This window comes from Labeo rohita, chromosome 5 (genome assembly GCF_022985175.1).
Source record: "Labeo rohita strain BAU-BD-2019 chromosome 5, IGBB_LRoh.1.0, whole genome shotgun sequence".
NCBI lineage: Eukaryota > Metazoa > Chordata > Actinopteri > Cypriniformes > Cyprinidae > Labeo > Labeo rohita.
This window is the reverse complement of record NC_066873.1, coordinates 10,430,507-10,457,418: the sequence shown is the minus strand read 5'-3', so window position 1 is coordinate 10,457,418 and position 26,912 is coordinate 10,430,507. Positions and strand designations below refer to the sequence as shown.

General features: G+C 39.5%; 1 protein-coding gene across 1 annotated transcript in view; it reads right to left on the bottom strand.

Annotated features, from left to right (window-relative positions):
* The window catches only part of rasa4 (RAS p21 protein activator 4), a 63,507-nt gene that overhangs the window by 9,426 nt on the left and 27,169 nt on the right, over nt 1-26,912 (bottom strand). The window contains 9 exon segments of the mRNA XM_051108808.1: nt 1,605-1,742; nt 3,864-4,056; nt 4,154-4,266; nt 5,066-5,130; nt 5,262-5,415; nt 5,933-6,050; nt 20,706-20,797; nt 25,524-25,661; nt 25,751-25,832. Coding sequence (XP_050964765.1) covers nt 1,605-1,742; nt 3,864-4,056; nt 4,154-4,266; nt 5,066-5,130; nt 5,262-5,415; nt 5,933-6,050; nt 20,706-20,797; nt 25,524-25,661; nt 25,751-25,832 — 1,093 coding nt within the window.

Genomic DNA, 26,912 nt, shown 5'->3' with positions numbered 1-26,912 from the left:
ATACCATTATAAACTTTCTTAGGTGTAAGCAATCAACTTCCAGATTAAACACCAGGCTAACTGCCCCACCTAACATCAGTAGTAGTGGTGTTAATTACTTCAGAATAAAACGAGCTGTTTCTGGAAGATTCCACTGTTAGTAGTGCATGATACGGCAAAGAATTCACCATGGTTGGGAAAGTGCTTTTAAAAGACCTCAAAAGAATGGCACAAGTTAGGAGAAGGCTACAAAAACATTTCAAAGGCTTCAGCTATCCCTCAGAGAACAGTTCAGAGCATCATTAAGAAGTGGAAAGCGTATGGCACCATCAGCACATTGCCTAGATTAGGCTGTCCATCCAAAGTGGATGACAGAGCCAGGAGGACATTGACAAGAGAAGCTACCAGAAGGCCAAAGCCAACTTTGAAGGACTTACCAGGCTTTATGGCTGGGTCTGGTCAGTCTGTGCATGTGACAACTATCTCCCAAGCTTTACACAAAGCTGGCCTGTATGGCAGGGTGACACGAAAGAAGCCTTTCTCGTTCACGCTATGCAAAAACACATTTGAAAGAATTTGATACCTTCTGGCAAAAGGCGCTATGGTCGGATGAGACCAAAATGGACCTTTTTGGACTGCAAGCGCAATGTTTGGTGAAAAGCAAACACAGCACACCACCCAAAACACACCATAGCTACTGTGAAGCATGGTGGTGGCAGCATTATGTTGTGGGGGTGTTTCTCTTCAGCTGGGACTGGGCGATTGGTCAGGATAGGGAAAATGGATGCTGCCAAGTACATCCAAATTCTTGAGAAAAACCTGCGTCACTTTGCTAGACAGCTGAAAATGGGCAGGTCATTCACCTTAGAACACGACAATGACTATAAACATACTGCCAAAACGTCAGCACCGATAGCCTTGTGGGTAGTGCTCCGGGCGTCCCGTGTTTGAATCCCAGTTCAAGGACGTTATCTAATCCCATCCCCCCTCTCTCTCCCAAGTCACTTCATGTCAAGTCTGATCTGTTCTGTCACAATAAAGGCAAAAAATGCCAAAAAATAGATCTTAAAAAAAAAAACAACAACATAGTGCCAAAACAACAATGAAATGGTTTAAGGATAAGAAGGTGAATGTCCCTGAGTGGCCAAGTCAGAGTAATGACTTAAATCCAATCCAAAATCTGTGGATCTGTGATTTAAAGAGAGCAGTCCATTGCCGCTCACCACAGAATTTGAATGAACTTGAGCAATTCTGCAAGGGAACAACGGCAAATATTCCCCAATCAAGGTGTGCAAAGCTAGTACAGACATATCCAAAAAGACTGATAGCTGTAATTAAAGCAAAAGGTGGCTCCATGAAGTATTAAATCAAGGGGCTGATGACTTTTCCAACCTTGTTATTCTATTTTTTTATTCATTTGCAGAACTGTTTTTTCTTGGTTTGATGTTGTAAGACCAAAATTGTAAATAAAGCTTTGGAATGGGTTCTGATTGCAGGCTGTATGACAAATAAAGTAACTATTACAAAGGAGTATGAGGATTTTCTATAGGCATATATTTCTGTAGATATGACTATGTTACTATGTTAGTATTCACAACAGTGGATTCCTTGAAAAGTGATCATACTTTGGCAAGTAGCAGGAGTGTGCGGCTTGTACGGGCATCAGCATGTTTCTCTCGCAAGTGAAATAGTTTTGGAGACATGATGGCAGGTGAGATGAACCGCAGGCACAGAAAGCTGGTCACAGCAATGAACTTCACCTTCTGAGGAAGAATATACAAACAAGTCATAAAAGTATTGTGATCTAAATAGTTTTTCATTGTAATTTTTCATGTAAAGGGCAATATTTGGCAACTAAAATTTATTTCCAGAGACTTTCTTAAATCTTTGTGAGCTCTTTTATGTAAAATAAAATTAATTTAATAAAAAATTAGAATATTAATACACTGGCTGGCTGGTAGCAGTCAAATTATATCAGGATCAACAAAATCAATCTTTGCACTGCATGAATACATTATACTGCCATTACACTTTCATAATTAATGTTATGAGATTCATGTTTTAAATATGAATCTCCAGTAAGTGATGGCACATCACTGTCTTAATGAGTGACTGAATCATTTATTTCGCTGATTTGTTCAAAGCGACTGAATCATTCAGAAACGAAGCATGTGATTGCAAGTGATGAGTCATTGAATTAGTAACTCAACTGATAGTTCAAAAACTCTGGAACTGTTTTTGTTGGCAAAATAAAGCAAAAACAGAACATTTTAAGTATTAAAGGGATAATCCATCCAAAATGGAAAATTGTCCCATGATTTCCCACCCTTTCTTCTTTCAGAAGAATACAACTGGAGTTATATTAAAAAAAAAATCCTGGCTCTTCCAAGCTTTATAATGGCTGTTGAGAATCAATAGTCAAACAGAAGTCTAAAAAAGTGTATCCACCTATCATAAAAAAGCTCTTAACATGGCTCTGGGGGTTAGTAAAGGCCTTCTGAAGCGAATCCATGCTTTTTTGTAAGAAAAATATCCATATTTAAAACTTTATAAACTGCAATCTCTAGCTTCCGCTAACTGTCATACAGGCGTTCACGAGAGACAGATGACACAGGACACAGGTGAAGCTTTGGTGAAAATATGCTAGTCTCACAAGAACCAAGTTTTTTTTACAGGAGTAAAGGAAAACCAGTCTCCTTTAGGCTTATATCGAAATCCTCTGATACTTTTCTTTACAAATCCTTGTTTTGTACTTCTAGTTCATGACCGGTATTTTGTTTTGCTCTCTCCACTGCGCTTCCGTGTTCGTCCCTTCTCACCAGAGCTTATGCTATGCCTTCATCCTACGTCATCTGCTGGAATGCCATACTTCTGTGAACGCACATACAACAGTTAGCAAAAGCCTGACATTACTGTTTATAAAATTGTAAATATGGTTATTTTTTCTACACAAACATATTGATTTGCTTCAGAAGGCCTTTATTAACACCCCAGAGCTGTGTGGAGCACCCATAATGATGGACGGATGCACTTTATTGGACTATTGAATATCAACAGCCATTCACTGCCATTATAAAGCTTGGAAGAGCCAGGACATTTTTTGATATAACTCTGATTGTATTCGTCTGAAAGAAGAAAGTCATATACACCTGCAATTGGTTCAGTGTGAGTAAATCATGTTTTTTTTTTTTCATTTTTGGGTGAACTATCCCTTTAACTTCTTGTTTATTGAACTGTTTTATAAAAGCAATGTTTGTATTTTTTTATTAGTTTTAAATAAAACAAAGACCATTAGAATACATTTTACAAGGTAATAATAATTCAGTTTTTCTACTTTAAAATTTCATGTTTAATTCAATGTGTTACTTGCTGATTCTTTGTAATTATTTGTGAAATAATTATTGTGGCATTTTTGCTCCTACATTCTGATTTGTTTGACTTTTTATTAATTTTGGTGGCTTTTTCTTGCCCTAAGTCCCCATTAATATTTGACCCTAAATACAACATATTTACCTAGGAATTCACAAAAAAATCTGAATATTTTCACAGTTTATTAATTTCCAAACTTTTTTCTTTCTTATCTAAATAACTGTTTGTTTGTTTTTCATATATTCCAAGTCAGTGCAGCCCAAAACAACACTAAACCCCACTGACTGTATAAACCAAAAAAAACTTTTAGAAATCCCTTTATTGTCTCTTTTTAAAATTGTACAAAATAGTCAAAGTAGTCTACCTTTAAATCTGCATTGGGGGTTTCTAAAACAGGTGAAATCTATATATATTTACATTTTAGTGAATTGTCAAGACAGTAGGACACACCTTGAGAGCTCATACTGTTCCAGGTGAACTTTAAAATATGGTTTTTGAAAATGAATGTGACTGACCCGGTACTCTGGGTCAGGGAAGCGTTCCTGCACTCTGAGGTAGAGTTGATGGAAAACCTGGCAGATGAGCAGAGGGCAGTAGGAGGCTGACTGCAGGATGGAGGTGAGCAGCTCAGACAGGTACGACTGCAGGTGGTTGGAGCTCTGCTGAATAATATCAGACTCAGTCTGCTGACGATGCAAACCTGCACACCTATAATACCAAAAGACCCAGGAAAAATTCAGAGTAACTGACCTTTACAAATCATTTAAGAAGCTAAATGGAGGTAGGAGCCTTTTTTCTGTCTTACCCTGCCTCTTTCAGTTCTACTTTACTTGGGTCCAGTTCTACGTATTTCTTTTCTTCAAAGATTCGGTTTATTATCGGGCCCAGAAGCCTGTGCAGATACTGCATCCCAGCCACCTGCCGAGACAGAACGAAGACAAAGGTGCCTTTGTGTAATACTGCACATAATCACATTATGAAAAACTGCTGGAATAAAATATAATAAAACAGCAGGAGGATTAAGCTGGAAGAGATGTGCAATACAGCAAAAATGAGGTTTAATTTAACATGAAATCCAAATGAAGATTCATTGATTTATCAGTGTGTGTTGGTCTTTGTAATCTTTTCTCCAAATTTAAGATGGTCTCTCTGTCTAAACAAGCAGTTCTTCAAGTCAAAAGTATGGCTTTCATATTCAATGTAAATCAGTTTTAAGATTTCAAAATAATTATTACACATTCTACACATGATCAGACTTCCTTGTTTTGGGGACAGTCCTGGTTTTTGACATAACAGTGCCCTCCACTAATATTGTCACCCGTGGTAAATACGAGCAAAGGTGGCTGTGAAAATAAATCTGCATCATTTATCCTTTTTATTTTTAATTAAAAACTTCACAAAAATTCTAACCTATCATTGAAGTAAAACGATGGAAAGTGGAGGGGAAATATTATAATAAAATAAATGCCTAATATAAAAAGCCTAACAGTAAAGATCACAAACTTTAAACAACATTTGAGTTTAAAAAGTTGTAATTTTGTCAGTTTGATTCACAAAAATGATTAATTATAATAATAGTGGACCCACAACAATATAAAAAAGCACTGTCACTGTATTTTATTCATAGTTAATGTAAAAATTCTGTGATATTTTGACCGTTGAACTAAATTTCCCTGGTTTCAGAAATTACATAGATTATTAATATAAGCATATTCACCTTCAAAAATGATTCCATAGACTTGGATGCTAATGAATTACTGCGAAACAGTGTGTTGGGTTCAGCTGAAGAAAAACAAAGAAAATCATAGCATCAATAACATGATGTGTACATAAAATTTTGAAAGCTTCTTTCCAATACGGGTGTAACAAAAATAAACAGATAATTCTCATGTATATGTTTCATTTTTGCTTACTTGTCTTGTCCAGCTCCAGCTTGAACAGAACATCCAAGAACTCCTTGACAAGCCCTTGACCCAAAAACAGCTTCACCAGATTATTAGCTACTTCCTGTCTGCTCTCTGCTGTAGTGGTTTCATCAATCAGCATGATGAAATCAGGCCAGTTGCCCTACAATTAACACAGTCATTTTAGTCACAAATGAGGTTATGCTTAAAATTAACTTAAGATATACAACGCAAAACTGTGAGCTAAAACAATAACCCATTAACTACAAAAAAACATGCTTGCTTGTTCAACATTTTAAAGGGATAGTACACCCAAAAAAAGATCTACTCTGATTTTGTTCAAAACCCATATGATTTTAAAACACAAAATGTATGAAAGCAAACAGATAAAATACGGATAGAAGAAAGCCAATTTGGAGCTGGAACAACATACTGTAAGGGCAAGCAAATGATGTGAGGTTTTTTGGGTGACCTGTCCCTTTAACATCAGCAGACACGAGTAGAGTATCCATCACATGCATACAAATGAGATCAGATAACAACAAGTGCCGCATTTCGCAATCTATACACCAAATTATGTCTTTTTATCTTGTTACGAGGAATACGCCATGTGAATTTAAGAGATAATGCACAGGCATATTCCCCGAGATAAGGCTCAGTCCAAATGGCAACAGACTCACGTTGAGCTGAGAGCCGACCGACTGGCTGAGTAGCTCTGTGAGTGGCTTGTAATGGCTGGATGGCAACACAACCTCGTCTCGAAGCCGTAGCTGCAGCCGCAGTGAACCCAGAGTTCCTCTAGGAGAGAATGAGAGAATTGCAACAATACTAAATTATGTTACTGACATATAGCTTCCTCACATTTTGGATTGAAATGTGATTTTAATGTTTGATTAATGAAAAACAAGAAAAGAAAAATATCATTAACCTTCGGTTTCACCTAAGAAAACATCCTGTGAGGGCTTACTCATAATGAAAAAACACAGTGAAACCTTTCCAGGAAGTAAAACACAGCATGGTAGACAAACAATATTATCCAGAATGGCTCCATTAAGGACACTGTTCTGTTCAGTGATACATAAAAAAGCCAAACAGTAAATGTTATTACTGTGAATGTGGGTGGCTGTGTTTTCTAACTCTGTCATGATGGAACAGAAAATGAGGACACCGTGGCAGACAGACTGCGGCAGCATTTTGAAGAAAATTTGGCTTTAGAAACGTACGTTTCACACTAAAGTAAAAATGGCACTCGGTTTATGCTGACCGCAGGCGTACAATCCTCAATACGAGCTTGCAAACCCACTGCCCATGTAGGCAGCATCTAAACCCTCATAAAAACTCATAAATGAGCATTTTGAAACACTTTATAAGCACACCACACTAAAAACACTCCACATGGAAGATATGAGTCACATTTGATTGAAGACTTTGACATTAGCATGACGTACTGGTGAAATGCCTTGAAACATACACAGTTCACACAAGTAAGTGACAGGTGATTACTGCCAACTGATGCACAGATACACTGCTGTGAGCATGTAAGAAATCCTGCTGTTGCATGAATATGCATAAATTATTTTAGACAGGTGAAGCTGGGGAGGTGGTGGGTTTCAGAGAACTCTGATGCACTGCAGGACAGCAAACACTGAATCATATTATTTAAATATTAAGTAAACAATCTCATTGGCTGCATAATCAGCAGAGGCCAATCAGCTTGTGCCATGTAAATAATGTGATTGCTATCAGATTGCATGTAAAGGACCTATTAGCCTGCACCAACTAGAGTTTCATAAATGAACTGGATACTTGAACTTTAAATTGTCATGACAACCGTCTGAAATGTTTCAGGGGGGCCTCAAAAAGTGACAAACCCAGCTGGGACCTGAATTTTGACCTGATTTTAACCATTAATGAAGCATTGCAGAATTTTTTCGTTAACTTTAAACGTTATATTTATTTGCATAGATTTATTTATTTATATATTTATTTGCAATTAAGTTAATAACATTTCACAGTTAAGTGTGTAATTCGTCAGATTAGTCTAATAATATCCAAAAGGCCAATGAAACGTATGATCAGGATGTTAAAATAAACAAAAAACTCACCTTTTAGTTCACCGACAACACCTCTACTCTGACCAAAAGCCACCTAACAAATAATCAGGTCCCAGCTGGGTTCGTCACTTTTTGAGGTCCCCCTGAAACATTTCCATTGTGGTCCGTGCTATTTGCAGCGCGTTCCTGTGTTTGCAGCACGTTTGTGTGTTTGCAGCGTGTTTCTGTGTTTGGTTGTGTTGTGAGAATTTGCAGCACGTTTCCGTATTTGTGTTTGCATTGCGAGGATTTGCAGCGCCTGTGTTGTCAAACTGATGAAGATGTTTTCTTAATTTGTTGTAGTTTTTTCTATTTGCATGTGCTTTCTTAAGTTGCAGCGCGTTGAGCTTTCTCAGCCACCGTAGTTTGGTCTTCATGGAAGAGATCTGCTACGCTGCTGCTATGGCACAGCAAGGACCAAGATTTGCTATTGCCCTTACATCCACACACATGCTGCTGTGAGCATGTAAGAAATGCTGCTGCTGCACATATAACATATATGAAATAACCCTGTGTATAACATTTATTAAATCACCCCGTAGCAGATCTATACAGGTGGACCTGGGGAGGTGGAGGTTTTCTGAAATACTGCTACAGCAAGCACTAGCTGAGTATTTAAATCTTGAGCAGGAAGCTCATTGGCTGCTGATGCGAAAGACACCAATCAGCTGTGCCATGTGAATAATCATGTGATTATATCACATGAACCTATCGGCCTGCACCATCTAGAGCAGGGATCACCAGACCCAGTTCTGGAAGGCCGGTGTCCCTGCAGAGTTTAGCTCCAACCCTAATCAAACACACCTGAAACAGCTAATCAAGGTGTTACTAGGTATACTTGAAACGTCCAGGCAAGTGTGTTAAGAAAAGTTGGAGGTAAATTCTGCAGGACACCGGCCCTCCAGGAACAAGTTTGGTGACCCCTGATCTAGAGTTTCATCTGTGCCGACACATCAAACCAAGCTGTATTCATGTTACCATAACTCTTTAACCATTTGCACTATCAAAATAATTCATATAATCAAAATGCTTGTGACAGTAGATAACACACGCTTTTCAGCAATGTATGGCTTATTGCGGTAATTTCCGGGAGAGCGGGAAGGAAGAATTTGAATAGAGAGAGACGGAGCGCAGAGTTTTGGATAGCGTAAAATAATAAATGAAACAAACAAAAATATGGCAAAAGGAGCAGTAAACAGCACAAAAGGCGACTGGGATGATTTTAATGAGACTTGGGAGCAGGCTGAGTGAGACTTTTTCACATGTGGTCTGTGCATCTCTATAACATGTCCGTGCTTGTAAATGTATGTGCATATGTATGTGCAAGCATGTGTATATGCATGTATAAACAAAAAAGTCTCTTGAATTAAAACTATGCAACCCAGTGTCACAAAAACACGTATATATATGTAATTATATATAATAATAATATCTCAAGAATGAATATTTCCTGATAATTTACTCACTCCTGTGTCATCCAAGATGTTTATGTCTTTCTTTCTTCAGTTGAAAAGAAATTAAGGTTCCTGAGAAAAACATTCCAAAAAAACAATTTTTTTCCATATAGTGGACTTAAAGGGTGGCCAACGGGTTGAAGGTCAAAAGTGCAGTTTCAATGCAGCTTAAAATGGTTCTACACGATCCCAGCTAGCGAAAAAAAAAAAAAAAAAAAAAGTATATACTTTTTAACCACAAATGCTCATCTTGTACTAGCTCGACCTCACGCACCTATGATGTAGGCGGACGTAGAGACACACTGTTTACAAAGCAAAATACAATGAAAATCAAACGGACTTTACAAAAAAAGGTAAAACGATGTCAGACAATTTTGAAGTTGGAGGAGAAAATGAGATTAAACTTTTAAACCGCAATACACAGAGGAAGACCTAACCATGCGTGACCTATCCAACGTGATTATGGAATTCAAGCTACGCCTACATTAATCCGGATACATTTGAAAACTGAGTTTTCGTTTTAAAACGCTCTCCGTCCACAATAGCATTTTCAAGCGTTTTCCAAAAGGTTCTCATCCACACCGAATTCGCCCTACTGCGCCTGTGTAAAACCTCATAAATACTCACTGAGATGATACAGACAGAACAGACATTAAGTTTTCACACAATTCTTCTGGCAGGATCATTATCTTTACGGAAATATCGCATTATTCACTGACCCATCCATAACGCACACTCATGTTTGATCTAAAAAGCAACTGCTCTCATGTTTTGCCTCAGGACAGCAATTGTCAGAAAATTTTCTGTCATCTTTGCAGGACTGTAATATGAAGAGTGTACAAATTAAATATCTTTAGCAACAGTGTGACAGTTAATAGCACATAACAGGCACAATTACCAGTATAAACATGTATATTGGTACAACATGCATTACATGACTAGACGTGTCATAATTTTCAAAAGCCTCTGTTTTCACAGTCCACACTATAACACAAAAAGAGCATTTTCAAATTTATCCACTTTGAGAAGTGTTTTCAAAAACCTCTGTTTTCCTTGAAAACGTCGTCACAGTGTGGACACAAAGCCAAAATGGAGATAAAAATATTTGCTTTCAAATGAAAATGTATAAGTGTTTACAAGGCCTCAATAGATGCAGTATAGCAGAGCTATAGTGCAAGATGAGCATTTATATCTAAAAAAAGTATTTAAATTTATATGTATATATATTTACAAAATGACTGATCGTTTTGCTAGATAAGACCCTTTTTTCCTCAGCTGGGATCATGTAGAGCCCTTTGAAGCTGAATTAAACCTTCAACCAATCCGGACCTTCAACCTGTTGGTTCCCACTGAAGTCCACTATATGGAGAAAAATCATAGATTGTTTTCCTCAAAAATCTTAATTTCTTTTCAGCTGAAGAAAGAAAGACATCTTGGATGACATGGGGGTGAGTAAATTATCAGGAATTTTTATTCTGGAAAAGAATTTAGACTTCAAATCTTTTAGGGTAAACTATCCTTCCAAAGTTGCCTATGATGATGTAATATATTGCCTCCACACAGCACACAAGGTTTCAGTCTGTTGAGCATCAACGTTTTGTTTTCACATCAAACAAGCAGAAACTGATGCTGTGTTTACTCAACCACAGTTATCTGTATTCTGAACAACCTAATTTGTACTGTCATAATGATAATGGTACCATGACCTGTTTTCTCTTTGATTGCTCTACATGTAGAACTCACAAACCACAAGGAAGTTGTACCTGCTTAACTGACAAAGGGTTCAATAAGAGACAACCAAGAATGTCATAAGCCCTAGAGAAAGGGATCCACTAAGACCTAATCTGTTATATTCTACTCTTGAAGCTACATTTATCCCAGGCCTGAACTTCCAAAAGGCAGTTTAAATGTGGCTTTAAACGATCTCAAATGCGGTTGTAAACGATCCCAGCCAAGGAAGAACGGTCCTATCTAGCCAAACGATCAGTTCCCCCTCAGTCGTACACTACAACGTTACGTCAATACTGACGTATTTGGGGTCTCACTTGGGAGCCCAATCACCTCTGAGCTTAAGAAAACAGGCCAATGAACATTGGCGAGTGGAATTTGCATGCCAAGCCACTCCCCCGTACACACGGGTATATAAGATGGCGGCGTGCATCCACTCATTCAGATTTTTGCTTCGGAGCCGATCGCTTTGTGAGCTGCTTCTACAAAGAAGAAAGAAAACTTTTCATCGCTGCGGGAGATTCTTGGCTGTGTGGAACATCCCTTCTTTGCATTCAGCGGAGAGATTGCCCTGTTGCGCTAACAATGCTAAAAGTGCTGCGGTCCTCCCCTGGGCAATCCAGCCTAAAAGAGCAATTTTCCTACAGCATACACAATCGTTGAGAGTGTCTTTTTCAAGACGCGTTCCGAACGTGTGCTTTTAGGGAGTGATAGTTTCCTTATTTCCTCATGACGGTCACAATCGCTGTCTCACAGGTCTGGGATGTAAACAAATGCATGTTGAGGATGGGTTGAGGATGGGCATTTGTGGATGGGTTATGCCTGCGCTGCGTGGGCATGCTCATTATTACGCTTGGTCACAGCTTACATTTAATATGTAAGCCACCTTTGTGTTCTACCCTTTCCAGTCTCACGAGTCACTAGACTCCCGACGCTGCATTGGCTAGTAGCATTGGAGACCTGAGTATTACAGTTTGGATTGCTCCGCCGGGTCAGTCCCCATGGAGGTCTGGCTCCTCTCAGCGTACTACCGTCGAGTTTCTGAATGCTGATGTACGGTTCGTCCTAGCACGAGCCTTACGTCCCGTTTAGTGCTCATGAGGAAGTTAAGATGTCTATCGCCACATCAGTGGAGGGGCTATCGTCTTCTGACGCCAAAGATTCTGCTGATCAACTCCCCGTTGTGGTAGCTGCACAGTCGGAGTCTGAGGCTAAGTTGACGGCCATGTTCCCCCGAGCAGCCTCGACCGCCAGGCTGGAGGTTGGGTTTCCCGCCTTCCCCTGGCTGTTCGCGGTCTGACGATTGGTTTCCGGCGTTGGACGTGGCTCTTGCTGCGCCCCCCCCCTCTGCCTGTCGCCTGCTAGCCCCAACGGGAATTGCTCCGCTCCCCTTCGGGGGCGTTGAGCTGGCCACATCTAGGGGGTGCAGTCTGCCATTGGGTTGCCCTGCATGAAAGCGGAACTTCCTGAAAGCAGACTACCCGAGGACTGGAGGAATTGTTCTGAGGATACCCTTGGGAAGAACAGGGGCTTTTTCCACCGCTGCCGCCTCTGACCTACGGGTCAGCAGGTACCCACCCTTTCAATAAAAGAGCAATTTCCTCTATATTCCTTGGGCTTCCTAAAAAAATGCTGGGTTTGTTTGTGAGTGACGCACGTCCTCCTCACACTCAGACCCAGCACATGGTCTTGCCATCTAAGCTGGGGTTGCAGGATGCATCGCTTCCTCGCACTCTAGTAGCGACAACGCGGGATCGTGGAACAAAGGTAAGCGCTGCCTCAGCAGCCAGGCTCTACTTCAGGACGCTTGCTTCCTGGGTTGAGCCATCCTTACCCAAAAAAAAAAAAAAAAATGCTGGTTATCCACTGCGGAAGTATTGGTACCGTCCTTGTGACCCTATTTTTTGCAGGCAGCAGCCCGGTTACTAAACCTACCTAGCCTGTCTGCTGGTCGATTTGGTCGGTCCATACAACCTGAAAAGAGCGCCCTATCCTGGTTCTTGTGTTCTGATTCGGTCCCCTCCTTGGGCTACCGTTCAGTGGCTGAAAACAAAGATACATGTTTTTAGTTTTCAGCACCAGGGTTGGGCTACAGCTTTCGACCTGAAGGACGTGTGCTGTTATGTTGATTACCTGACGCAGTTTTTGGTCTGCCTCAGGGGTCAGACGTATCGGTACACGTCTTCCCTCGGCTCCTTGCTTCTCAAAGTGGTCCATTCCCCTGCACTTTACAAACTCGCGGGGCGTGCCCCGGCCCCACTAGGGAGATGGGCACCTGGATCCTCAACTATCTCGACGACTGGAGTAGAGATACCTCACTCGCGAGATTTGTTGGAGGCGAATACAGGGACTTGGTGCCTTCGCACCTCAGCCACTGGGACACCGGGTCAACTGAGAGAAGAGTGAGTTTTAAAGAACAGAAATAAGCTCTCGCTTTTCTTAGTACGGAGTTGGGTCCGGTTGAGACGTGTCAGCAAAACAAAAAAAAGGTTGGTGCTGAACTCCCTGATTCCTTCAGGCCATGACAGCGGTCCATTTAAACTTTCTGAGGCTCCTGGGGCATATGGCAGCCCTAGCTGCGGTTTGGCCGCTCGTCTGCTCCATATGAGATCGCTTCAGCACTGGCCACATGACCGGATCCTGAGATGGGCATGGCACTGTGGCACACTGCGGGTTGGCGTCCCCCTCAGTGTTGCCACCTTCTCAGCCCTGCTTACACCCTGCGTTCCTACGGGCAGCAGTGCTCTTAGACCAGGTGTTGAGGCATAAGGCTATGAACTCAGATGCCTTCAACATGGGCTGCCTTATGCAATGGGCAAGCAGCCTCGGGCTCCTGAACAGGACCTCGACTGCAGCGACAATAATCGCCTAGAGTTGCTAGCAGTGCTTTGTCCTCCGCCGGTTCCTACCGATGCTGCGGGACAAGCGCACGCTAGTCCGTTAGGACACCATAGCCACAGTATCGTACACCTACTACCAAGGTGGTCTACGCTGCCATCGCATGCTGCAACTCCTCTGGAGTCTGACACAGTTCAAATTGCTGCGCGCCATTCGCATTGTTAAGAGAGTTGAGTTGTGCTCTCCCCAAGAATGGCGACTCCAACCTCAGGTGGTCCAGCTCATCGGGAGTCGACTCGGCGAAGCTCAGGTAAACCTGTCTTGCTTCTTTCGAGGCCTCCCTTTGCCAGCTTCTTCCTGTCTGAGTGGAAATGGCAGGGACAGGCTGGCACACAGATGGACCCAGGGTCTCCTCAAGTACGCCTTCCCCAGTGAGTCTCCTTGCACAAACCTGTGCAAAATCGGGGAGAAGGAGGAGCAGGTTCTGTTGGTGCGTCTTATTGACCCACCCCGAACCTGGTATGCTAACACTTCTGCTCCTCGTGACAATCCTCCCTAGTTGACACAATCTGGCACCCGCATCCCGATCTATTGAACCTGCATGTCTAGCTTCTGGATGGGATGTGGTTGACCTCACTGGCCTTTTTCAATAGGCTGTGGTAAACTTTATCACTCAGGCTAGAGCCCCCTCTATGAGGCTGCCCTACACTCTGAGGTGAGGTTGTTTCATTGTATGGTGTTCCTTTGACCAAGAGGACCCCCTGAGGTGCTCGGTCAGACTTGTGCTTTCCTTTCTGCAGGAGAAGTTGGAGCGAAGGATGTTCCCTCCACTTTGAATGTGTTTGTTACGGCTATCACAGTAAAAAAAAAAAAAAAAAAAAATACTGTGTATGGTCGTCCCTAGGGAAGCATCACCTGTCCGTCAGGTTCCTGAAGGGTGCAGGAGGATGAATCCTCCTAGGCCGCACCTCATCCCATCTTGAGGATCTCCCCGTCGCCCTTCTAGGCCCACGCGGAGCTCCCCTTAAGCCACTTGATTCAGTCAAGCTAAAATCCTGGTCATTCTGACCTTGCTCCTGATCACGCTCGCTTCTATCAAGAGGGTAGGGACCTGCACACATTCTCAACCAACGTATCGTGCCTTGAATTTTGTGCCGGCTATTCTCACGTGACCTTGAGATCCTGGCCTGGTTATGTGTCCAAGGTTCTCACCCGAACTCGGCTCTCACCTCCGAGTTCGGGTGAGGAACCTGCAAGCACTGCCCTGGAGGAGGTAGACCTGGCCTTAACGTTGCTGTGTAACCTGTTCTTGCCATGCACGTTTACGAGGACCGCACCGGAGCTTAGATGCTCCGAGCAGCTCTTGTCAGCAGAGGGGAAATGCTGCCCTCGAGCAGAGGTTGGCCCATTGGGCGGTAGGTGTCTCACCTCGGCTTCTTAGTGCCAAGGTGAGCTGTGTCCCCTAAGAGTCGAGTCCACTCTACAAGAGTTACTCCTCCTAGGTGTGGTGCACAGCGCCTCTCTAGCAGACATATTAGAAGCTGCGGGCCAGGCGACACCCATCACCTGTGCAGGATTCTTTTTTCTGCGCTGAGCCGTTCCTCCCGTGCGTTGTGCAACTTCAGGTAATTTGCGGGAGGACAGCTCGGTGTCGGCTTGCTGCGCCATTCCTTACGGATCCGTGCGCTTTCTCCCAGTTGTTCCCTTCAGGGAACTCTGGGTCCTCCATTGCCCCACCGTCCGGATTAGGACGGAGTAGTCTGTGATTGTGCTCCGACAGGGGGTCTCCTTCGCCCTCTGGAGGTCGTGGCATAATATCTCAGTATTTCTTCTCCACGGTTTATCCCACCATGTTTCCCCTAGTATCTTAACAGATATTTATTTTACCCAGTTCCCACATGGCTTAAAATTCGTCATTGTGCTCTGCCTCCCAATGGTTGCTTCAGATACCTGGCACCCCTGGTGGGCCGTTATCTGGCTTACAGGGCGTTGGGAAGGTTACGTGTTGAGCTTCATTTGTCCTGACACGCTTGCCTGCCAGCATTTGTTCCTCAACGACGTAACTCGGTTCAGGATTGGGGCCTTTTTTTCAGAGGAGACCCCAAATACGTCAATATTGACGTAACGTCGTAGTGTACGACTGAGGGGGAACGTCTAGGTTACATCTGTAACCCTCGTTCCCTGAAGAAGGGAGCGGAGACGTTACATCCTCCTGCCACAATCCTGAACTGCGCTGCATGCCGGGTTGCGTCTCGGCTCCTCAGCATAAACCTGAATGACTGGATGCACGCCGCCATCTTATATACCCGTGTGTACGGGGGAGTGGCTTGGCATGCAAATTCCACTCGCCAATGTTCATTGGCCTGTTTTCTTAAGTTCAGAGGTGATTGGCCTCCCAAGTGAGACCCCAAATACGTCAGTATTGACGTAACGTCTCCGTTCCCTCCTTCAGGGAACGAGGGTTACAGCTGTAACCTTGACATTATTTTCATTAAAAAAAATACAATCAAAATATTTTTAAATCTCAAACGCTCATCTTGTCTTGCTCTGCCTGAACTCTGTGTATTCTGGCTCAAGACAGTTAAGGTATGTCGAAAAACTATCGAAATTGTATTTTCTCCCTCAACTTTAAAAATCATTTCAAAATCATCCTGCATTGCTGCAGAAGTTCCAACCTAGTCTTTGCAAAGTGAACATGCGAAGATCAAACTCCCTTAACAAAAATGGTAAAACAGCGATATAGGGCGATTTTGAAGTTGAGGGAGAACATGAGATGGGCGTTTTTTTTAGACATACCCTAACTGTCATGAACCGGAACAAAAACAGAGTTCAGGCAGAGCAAGACAAGACGAGTGTTTGACATTAAAAAGTATATAAATTGTATTATTTTTATGAAAATAACAGACCATTTGGAGACCCTTCTTCCTCGATTGTGATAGTTTACAACCGCATTTGGGATCGTTTGAAGCCACATTTAAACTGCATTTTGGAAGTTCAAACTCAGGGCACCATATCGGTCCATTATATGGAGAAAAATCCTGAAACGTTTTCCTCAAAAATCATTTCTTTACGACTGAATAAAGAAAGACATGAACATCTTGGATGACAAGGGGGTGAGTACATTATCTATAAATGATTGTTCTGGAAGTGGACTTCTCCTTTAAACTGCTGGACACAAAAGAAGATATTGGAATGTTGGTAACCGAACAGTTGACGGTAGCCATTAACTTTCATAGTATTTTATGCCATTTCCATTTGGGTGAACTAACCCTTTAAAGTCACAAAGAAACAGATTTCATTGTGTACATGTATTGTGATGTACAACTAAGTGCAACAGATTATCAAAAAAGCCTTGGTTTTGGATTTTTTGCATCAGAGAGAAGTCTGACATTTTTACAACAGTACAATCCACTGAAGACACTGTACTTCTGTTCCTCACAGCTTCGTTTTCATTCCCGTCAAAAATTAAATATGGCACTACCCTGACTAAGATCTACTGAAAACAAGCTGTTTTTGCTTCTGTGGCTTTAAGACGCTATGTATCACTTTTGCCACATGGATTCATAAAGCACTCCACTCTGAATGTGGTACACAAACTGTACTAAAATGTCCTCTTTTTTATTTATTTATTTCAAAAGATTAAGAAAACTAGATTTGTCATGATATGACTCCTTTAAAGCTTTGTTATTCCAAATCGCATTCATATTTTGCAACTTGCACACCAGTCACTCCATACTGCTCACATCCACATGCTCTCTCACTGTAAAGATGGGTAATACTCGAGGGAAGGTGGGAATTGGAAGAGACTATGTGTGTGTGGCGAGTGCCGCCATAACAGTCATTCACTGAACAGCAGGCAACAGATGGTGGGCCGTCAAAAATCCAATCAGGAAGAAGACGGTGAGGGAGTGAAAAGAGAAGAAAGAGAAAATAAACAAAAACAACAACAGCTTGATTTGTTCACTGAGATGAGAGCGGATCACCCAAGGGGAGCCAGAGATTATAGGAGCTTAATGGGAAACTTTTCATCAGGATGACATCAGAATGAGTCAAAAAAAAAAATCTTCCTAAAGAAAAATCATGAATTACTTCTGGGACATCCTCACAAAGCATGAAGAAATATAAAAATTAGTTACTAATAATATCTTAGATACTGCAAATATATAGGGCCATGATGAGAGGTGATTATCAAACAATGCTTTTTTGTTATTGCATGTGGACAAAAAAAAAAAAAAAAAAACCCTGCAGTCAAATAATCCTTTGTTCAGGATTGGCTGTGACATTTTAATTCCCATCTTGTTTTTTTAAATCTGGTCAGAGTAGAAAAAAGTCAAAACTGTTTAGCAGGAACAGACGGTTGTGCATCAGCATATTCAAAGCAGCCTAAATCTGCCAATTTTGAAAACAAAATTGTGATAGCATTTTATATAATATAGTTTAGTATAGTTACATAAAATATACTAATGTTTAAAACCAGATTTTTTGTTTACAATGAAGCTGTCGATATCAATTCAGTATTACAACAGTCATTTCAATGTTTTATATATTAAATAGTTTAAAGAGACATAAACTACATAAAACATTTGGGCTCCGTAAGTTTTTTGAAAGAGATGAATACTTTTATTTAGTAAAGATGCATTAAATTGTACAACTGCACAACTGTTCTCAACACTGTAAATAATAAGAAACTTTCTTGAACAGAATATATGTGTCCCTGGACCACAAAACCAGTCTTAAGAGTAATTTTTTTAAATTGAGATTTATACATGAAAAGCTGAAAGCTGAATAAATAAGCTTTCCATTGATGTATGGTTTGTTAGGATATAACTATTTAAAAATCTGGAATCTGAGGGTACAAAAAAAATCTAAATACTGAGAAAAGTTGTCCAAATGAAGTTCTTAGCAATGCATATTACTAATCAAAACTGTTGAAAAGTTTTGAGTTTTTTTACAGTAGATATTTTTCAAAATTTCTTCATGGAACATAATCTTTACTTAATATCCTAATGATTTTTAAAATTGTAATAATTGTTTTACAGTATTACTGTTTTCAGTGTATTTTAGTCCATTAAATGCAGTCTTGCTGAGTGTTACAAATTTATTAAAAAATAGTACCAACCCCAAACTTTTAAACAGTGGTGTAGATTTACCTCCATTAGTAAAATCAATTATTCAGTTCTATTAATTACTCCATTCAGTTGCATTTATGTTAATTAATGCATAATACTAAGAAACTGTCATTGTCAGACTAGATTTGTACTAATGGTCTATTTTGTGGTGCAAATACATTAAAGTAACTTGACATTATCATTGAAGACCAGCAATAAACATTTTCATTTTGATTACATAATAATGGCAATATATACATGTCAAAGTCAGACGTGCCCCTTTGCCAGCTGTGATGCCTGGTTACTGGTTTAAACTTGGCCCAGGTTTTTAAAAGATTTTTGGGTCAGCACACATTAATAGCTTCAACAACTGATTGCCAATTGTTGGCCCAGATTATGCAGAGCTGTAATAGCTGCTAATGGTGGATATTTTGATGAATCGAAAATTAAATTGTTTTCTATGTATAAACTGTTTATGTAATAAAATATGTCTTCGTAGTTTGTGTTGTCCCTTATCAGTGCAAAATTATCACAAATTCTGATTGTGCTTAAGTGGACCTCTATGTCATCCAAGATATTCATGTCTTCATGTCCTTCAGTCGAAAAGAAATGGAATGTTTTAAAGAAAACATTCCAGGGTTTTTCTCCATATAGTGGACTTCAGTGGTGGCCAATTGGTTTGAGGGTCCAAACTGCAGTTTCAATGCAGCTTCAAAGGGCTCTACACAATCCCAGCCAAGCAATAAGGGTCTTATCTAGCGAAACGTTTGGCCATTTTCTAAAAAAATAAAATTTTTTGATACTTTTTAACCACAATTGCTCGCCTTACACTATCTCAACTTCACACATGATGCAATCACGTTGGAAAGGCCATGCACGGTTAGTTCTTTGTCTGTGTACTCCAGACAAAGGTAGAGTGAAATGAAAAACTCCATCTGTACTTCTCCTCCAACTTCTAAATCATCCGACATTTAAATGTCTTATTTTTTTTTTTTTTAGAAAATGAATGATCGTTTCACTAGATAAGACACTTATTCCTCAGCTGGGACTGTGTAGAAGCTGCTTTGAAGTGCCAAGTTGGACCCTCAACCCGTTTTCCACCATTGAAGTGATGTTTTTTTTATTCTGGAAGTGAACTAATACTTTAAAATCTTCTTTTGTGTTCCACAGAAGAAAGTAAGTCATACAGGTTTGGAACAACATGAAAATGAGCAATGATCATAGAATGTTTTTTTTTTAATTTTGGAATTACTCCCATTATTTTTAAACTTAAATCAACTGAAGGTCCCTAGGACCCCCAATATTAAGGAAAATCTGTGAGCCCAAACAAATCAATCTCAGTAAATCCTGAAATCATGGATATTCAGTCCATGTACGCCCTAAAAGCAATCCCTTGGGCTTTAAGAAGATATGCGACTATAAAATGGTCCAACATTTTAAATATTAAAAACATATGGTACTTAAATGCTGAAAACATTCCCTTATTTGCCCCCAACATTTACATAATATTACACCTTTTCTACAAACACCGTGTGAGGGTGCTTAAACCTGATCCATTTATCCGTGTAGATGTGGAGCTTGAACTACGTGACTCATAGAAGGATTTAGACAGTAAGTTCTTCGGCACAGTCGTGTCAAGTGAATGAATGAATGAATGTCAATGGCTCCTTTGCCCATGTGGACACAAGTCTGTCACACTGACACGGCGTGTCCCCAAAAACTCTCTCTGTCTTAATCTACCCACATACTCACACAAGCTCTCAGATGACGCATAGCTTTTGTCATCACCCAAACGAATCCCCCGTACTGGAGTTTTTACATAAGCCTTTCCATCCCACTCCTCCTGTGCCAGCTTGAGATATAATCCCCACTGTCAATCCACGTGGCCAAATGATCTCTTATGGGTGGAGAGGAGGGACGGGTGGAGGGGGAGATAGAGTGAACGAACAGAAAAAAATCCCAGGATTTAGCCAGGGAAAGGATTAGTACTTCCTGTCAACACATGGACCAGAACACACAAGCGTAACACTGCAAAAGCCAGAGGGAAGAGTGCGCAACAATCCTCCAATGTTAGCTCAGACTAATTCCCCGGAAAGTTGCACGTTTTCGAAAGTATAGTTTTATTATCCACTATGTTTTATTGTCCGTCTGCCAATTGCTTAATGTGCTCTGCCAAAGTTCAAGGTTTGCTTAGGCGGTCTGCATATTTGCCAGAATTCCAAATACACTCACTCATATTCACTGTGTTTGGATTTGTCAGGCCCCAAGCGAAACCAGCCTTCCTCTTGCTGGGCAGACTGAAGCTTGTTGATGTTGAACAGGACCTGCAGGAAAACACATCAATTGATGTGACAATTAGCTGTCAAAGCAACCGATGCTAAACAAAGCAATTGGAACATTTATTATTGGGTGACAAAGACAATGTCACTGTGAACACTGTGATCTGTCAAACAGAGGCACAAACGAATATTATGAAACTGTAACTATGCTTCAATTATATATATATATATATGTGTGGATTTATATATATATAAAATTGGATTTTTCTTTCTGCTCACCAAGCCTGCATGTATTTGATCCAAAATGCAGCAAAAGCTGTAATAATCTGAAATATGTGAAATTGTGAATGTGAAATTTTGTTTTTACTATTTAAAATAGCTGCTTTCTATTTGAATATATTTTAAAACGTAATTTATTTATGTGATTAAATTTACATTTTCAGGATCAATTCTCCAGTCTTCAATATAATATAACCCTTCAGAAATAATTCTCAATATTTTAAACAGTTGAGTACATTTTTTTTTTCAGGATTCTTTGATGAATACCACTCAAAAGCTTTAAATTGATCAAAAGTGATGATAAAGACATTTATAATGTTACACTGTAAAAAAAATTTAAAATAACTTTTAAGTAAAACGTAAATGTTCATGCTGCCTTAAAATTTAACTCAACTCAAACTCAAATATCCATGTTTTCATGTAGTACAACTTAACATTTAATGTTGGCTAAGCTTAAAATTTTAAGGCAGCACAAACACTTTTTTTTAAGTTGAAAAAACTTTTTTTTACAGTGTACAAAAGATTTATATTTCAGATAAACGCTGTTCTTCTGAACTTTCTATTCATCAAAGAGGCCTGAAAAGATCTACTCAGCTGTTTTCAACATAATAATAATAAGAATAAGAATAAGAATAAGAATAAAATGTTTTTTAAGCAGCAAATCAGAATATTAGAATTATTTCTGAAGGATCATGTGACTGGAGTAATGATGCTAAAATTCAGCTTTCAAATCACAGTAACAAATTACATTTTAAAATATATTTAAATAGAAAACAGTTATTTTAAATATTAAAACTATTTTACAACATTACTGCTTTTGCTGTATTTTGGATCAAATAAATGTAGGCTTGGTGAGCAGACGACTCTTCTTTAAAAACATTACAAATCTTACTGTTCAAACACTTTTGAGTGGTATAGTGTATACATATATACACAAGTCGTGAAAATAGACAAAGAGAACCCAATCAAACAAATGAGACAAAAATGTTTTCTTTGTCATTTATTTATGCAGGAAAACAATCTAATATGACATATCTGTGAGTGGAAAAAGTATGTGAATCTCCAGGATTAACTGTTAATCTGAAGGTGAATTGAGAGTCCATCTGTTCAGAGGTGTTTTTTAATCATTGGCATGACTATCGGGTGTCAGTGCATGCCCTGTTTTATTTAAAGAACAGGGATCTGTCAAAGTCTGATCATGTTTGTGGAAGTGAATCATGGCACAAACATAGGAGATCTCTGAGGACCTCAGAAAAAAAGAGTTGCTGTTGCTCATCAAGCTGAAAAAGTTTACAAAGCCATCTCTAAAGAGTTTGGACTCCACAAATCCACACCTGTGTACAAATGGAGGAAATTCAAGACCACTGTTACCCTCCCCCAGGAGTGGTCCAAAAGCCAACCTCGTCTCATGATAAAAACATACCTTACGTACCAATAAGTACATATCACTGCAGTTTCCAAAAGAAATGAACACTAGAGGCGGTAAAACAGCGAACACTCATAATTCTGACACTCGTGTTCTGACAAACACAAATGCTACCTATCACATTATGCTACCAATACTGTATTTTTAATACAGTAATGGTAGGTTTGGGGTAGGTGTGCACGACAGGGTAGCACAAATGGACACAACATTGAACATAACAAGCTTGCTCGGTAGCTCCCGGAATTAGACTTGACTAACGATGAAAGAGCCGAAAGATGAGAGATTGAAAAACAAGCTGAAATGGCAAGCTTATGATCGTGTTTTTATGCCACATTCAATTTTGTCTATACTATTGTGTGGGTATAGGTGTAGTGCAGATGGTACGTTATTTTTTAATGTTAAATAAATTAAATTTACCTATTAGATTGTGTTTTATTTATGTCCACACCTACCCCAACCCTAAACCTACTCCTTACAATAATGCAAAAGCAGTAATTATTGTACAGTACATCTGTATACCATCTAGCCTTTACCATAAAACATACCATATGTATGTTCATCTGTTCTGGGAAAAAAACGAACACTCTTTTTAGTACTATTTTAGTACTAGGACATTTCTTTTAGAAACTGCAGATAAGTATTTTTTGGTACGTATTTCGCGTCCCGCAAAAAAGTTCCCCCAGGTTCGTTTTCATCATGAGACCAGCTTGCCAAAAGCAAGACGCGTAATAGTCTGCAAGGTTGTTAAAGAACCCAGGGAAACTTCTAAGCAACTAAAGTCCTTTCTTACATTGGCTAATGTTAATGTTTACGAATCCACCATCAGAGGAACACTGAACAACCATGTTGTGCATGGCAGAGCTGCAAGGAGAAAGCTACTGCTCTCCAAAAGGAACATTGCTGCCCGTCTGCAGTGTGCTACAGATCATGTGGACAAGCCAAGGACTGTTTGAGAAATGTTTTGTGGACAGATGAGACCAAAATAGAACTTATTGGTTTAAATGAGAAGCGTTATGTTTGGAGAAAGGAAAATACTGCATTCCAGCATAAGAACCTTATCCCATCTACTAAACATGGTGGTGGTTTGGGCCTGTTTTGTTGCATCTGGGCTAGGATGGATTGCTATCATTGATGGAATAGTGAATTCTGAATTATACTAGAAAATTCTAAAGGAAAATGTCAGGACATCTGTCCAAGAACTGAATCTCAAGTTTTCAAGAGGAAGTGGGTCATGCAGCAAGACAACAACCCCAAGCACACAAGTCGTTTTACCAAAGAATGGTTAAAGAAGAACAAAGGTAATGTTCTGGAATGGTCAAAGTCAAAGTCCGGACCTTAATCCAATTATCGGTCATGATCCCACCGACATCAGAGCTGAGGTGGTTCTGTATTCATAAATGGGCTAAAATTCCTACAAGTCATTGTGCAGGACTGATCAGGAGTTACAAGAAACATTTAGCTGCAGTTATTGCTGTAAAATGGGGTCACGCCAGATACTGAAAACAAAGATTCACATACTTTTTCATACATTTTTCTCAATAAATAAATGACAAAGTATATATTTTTGTCCTAGTTTGATAGGATTCTCTCTGTCTACGTTCAGGACAATCTGGGTTCACAAACTTTCAAGCAGCACTGTATATATATACAGTGCATTGCGAAAGTATTGAAACCGCTTCATTTTTTTCACGTTTTGTTATGTTGCAGCCTTATGTTAAACTGTTGTAAATAACTTCATTTTTCCACATCAATCTACACTCCACACACCATAATGACAAAATAAAAAAACATGTTTGTAACAACTTTGCTAATGTATTAGAAATAAAAAAAAATTAAATGATTCCATTGCATAAGTATTCATACCCTTTTCTGGGACACTTCAAATTTAGCTCAGGAGCATTCATATTGCTTGTAGATGTTACTACACTTCGAGTGAAGTTAACCTGTGGCAAATTCATTTAAATGAGTATGATTTGGAAAGGCACACACGTCTCAATAAAAGGTCTAACAGCTGAAAATGCATATCAGAGCGAAAACCAAGCCCTGAGGTAAAAAAAAACTGCCTGTAGAGCTCAGAAACAGGATTGCATCAAGCCACACATCTGGGGAAGAGTTCAGAAAAAAATCTGCTACACTGTAGGGTCACAGAAGCATGTAGTCTTCGTTACCCTTAATGGAAGAAGTTTGAAACGACCAGGACTCTTCCTAGAGCTGGCCTCCTGGCCAAACTGAGCATTCAATGAAGAAATGGCTTGGTTAGACTGGTGACTAGTGCTGAAGAGGTAAGGAGAAGAATGGCAGATAACTGCCAAATGCAGATGTGCAGCTTGTTGCATTATACCCAAAAAGACTTAAAAGGTGCTTCAGCTAAGTACCACATTAAGGGTATGAATACTTATGCAATGTACAATATAATTTTCTAATTTTCATAAATTTGCAAAGTTGTCACAAGTCAGTTTTTTGCTTTGTCATTACGACGTATGGAGTGTAGATTGATGTGGAAAAAATTAATTTAAGGCAGTTTAACATAAGGCTGCAAAATAAACAAAATGTGAAAAAATGGAAGGGGTTTGAATACTTTCGCAAGGCACTGTTTATATAAATTTAAGTTGTTATTTATTTAATACTGAAAGATCAGAAATCTCATCATGATTAACAATATACAGTCGTGCTCATAAATTTACATTCCCCTTGAAGAATATGCTAAATGTTAATAATTTTAACAAAAAAGACAGATCATGAAAACTGTATGTTATTTTTTATTTAGTACTGTCCTGATGAAGCATTTCACAAAAAATGTATATATATACTCCACAAGACACAATAATAACTGAATTTATATAAATGACCCTGTTTAAAAGTTTACATACCCTTAAATCTTAACACTGTGTATCATTTCCTGGATGATCCATGACTGTTTTTATCTTTTGTGATGTTCATGATACGTACTAACTAAATACTATATGTTTTATTTTAAACTAAGACAAATGTCAGCTTTAGAACATGAGGGAATCCTCTAAGTCAAATCTTAAAAAACTCAAAGAAATGTCTATTCTGTATAGTCACCTTTCCCAGAAAGTCATTTCTGCTGACCAGATCCCAGTCCCACACCTCCACACTCAACAAACCAGTGTCAGCCAGCGCCTCGTCCAGCTCAAACTCAAAACTCTCGTTCCACCGTGGGTAACAGGACTTTTTAACCACCTGGAGGAAGCAGGGTCATGGCAATCAGTTACAGACAGTTCTAACTGTGCAGCGGATGAAATCAGAAATATACAAAGGCACATTCTTACCGCGCTCTCATACGTTTTGCCATTGTATCGCACTCGAACAAAAGGATCAGAAGCCCCATTGCGATCCTTCTTTGCAAGATCTCTAGAAACAAAGCCGTGATGCTATTAGAAGCAAATCCAAATGTAGCTTACGAGGATAAAATTTCTGAATCCTAATTCCAGCAGCCAATGCCTGATTCAGAGACACTGAGATGGTTTTTCTTTTCAATTCTAAATCTTTTAAATACATTGTCCTAATAGTATTCAAACATCAAATTGTTAACCCAGGGTTAATTTTATGTAATGCTGAATTATCTTGTTCCATTTTTCACACAGTTTAATCCTTTAGCACTGCTATTCAGGGTTTTTGTGCAACTAGCCATGTTAATTGGCTTGTATTCTTCCACCGATGCAGATAAAATACTAAAAATACTGCACTAAAAATAAAACAAGAGTTTGTCAGCATAGTATTTGAACTATATGTTAAATATATTACCACATTTTTGGTGCTGTTGTTTGTATTGTTTATATATTTTAATATATAGTTAAAGGAGAAGTCCACTTCCAGAACAACAATTTACAGATAATGTAGTCACCCCCTTGTCATCCAAGATGTTCATCTCTTTCTTTCTTCAGTCTTTAAGAAATTATGTTTTTTGAGGAAAACATTTCAGGATTTTTCTCCATATAATGGACTGATACGGTGCCCTGATTTTGAACTTCCAAAATGAAGTTTAAATGCGGCTTCAAATGATCCCAAATGTGGTTGTAAATGATCCCAGCCAAGGAAGAAGGGTCTTATCTAGTGAAACGATCGGTTATTTTAATAAAAATAATACAATTTATATACTTTTTATTCTCAAATGATCTTGTCTTGCTCTGCCTGAACTCTGTGTATTCTGGCTCAAGACAGTTAAGGTTTATTTACAATTTATATACTTTTTAATGTAAAATGCTCGTCTTGTCTTACTCTCCCTGAACTCAAGACAGTTAGGGTATGTCAAAAAACTTTGACCGTATTTTCTCCCTCAACTTTAAAATCATCCTATATCACTGTTTTACCTTTTTTGTTGAGGGTGTTTGATCTTCTTTGCATGTTCACTTTGCAAAGACTGGGTCGGTACTTCTGCAGTGATGCAGGATGATTTTGAAATGATTTTTGAAGTTGAGGGAGAAAATACGG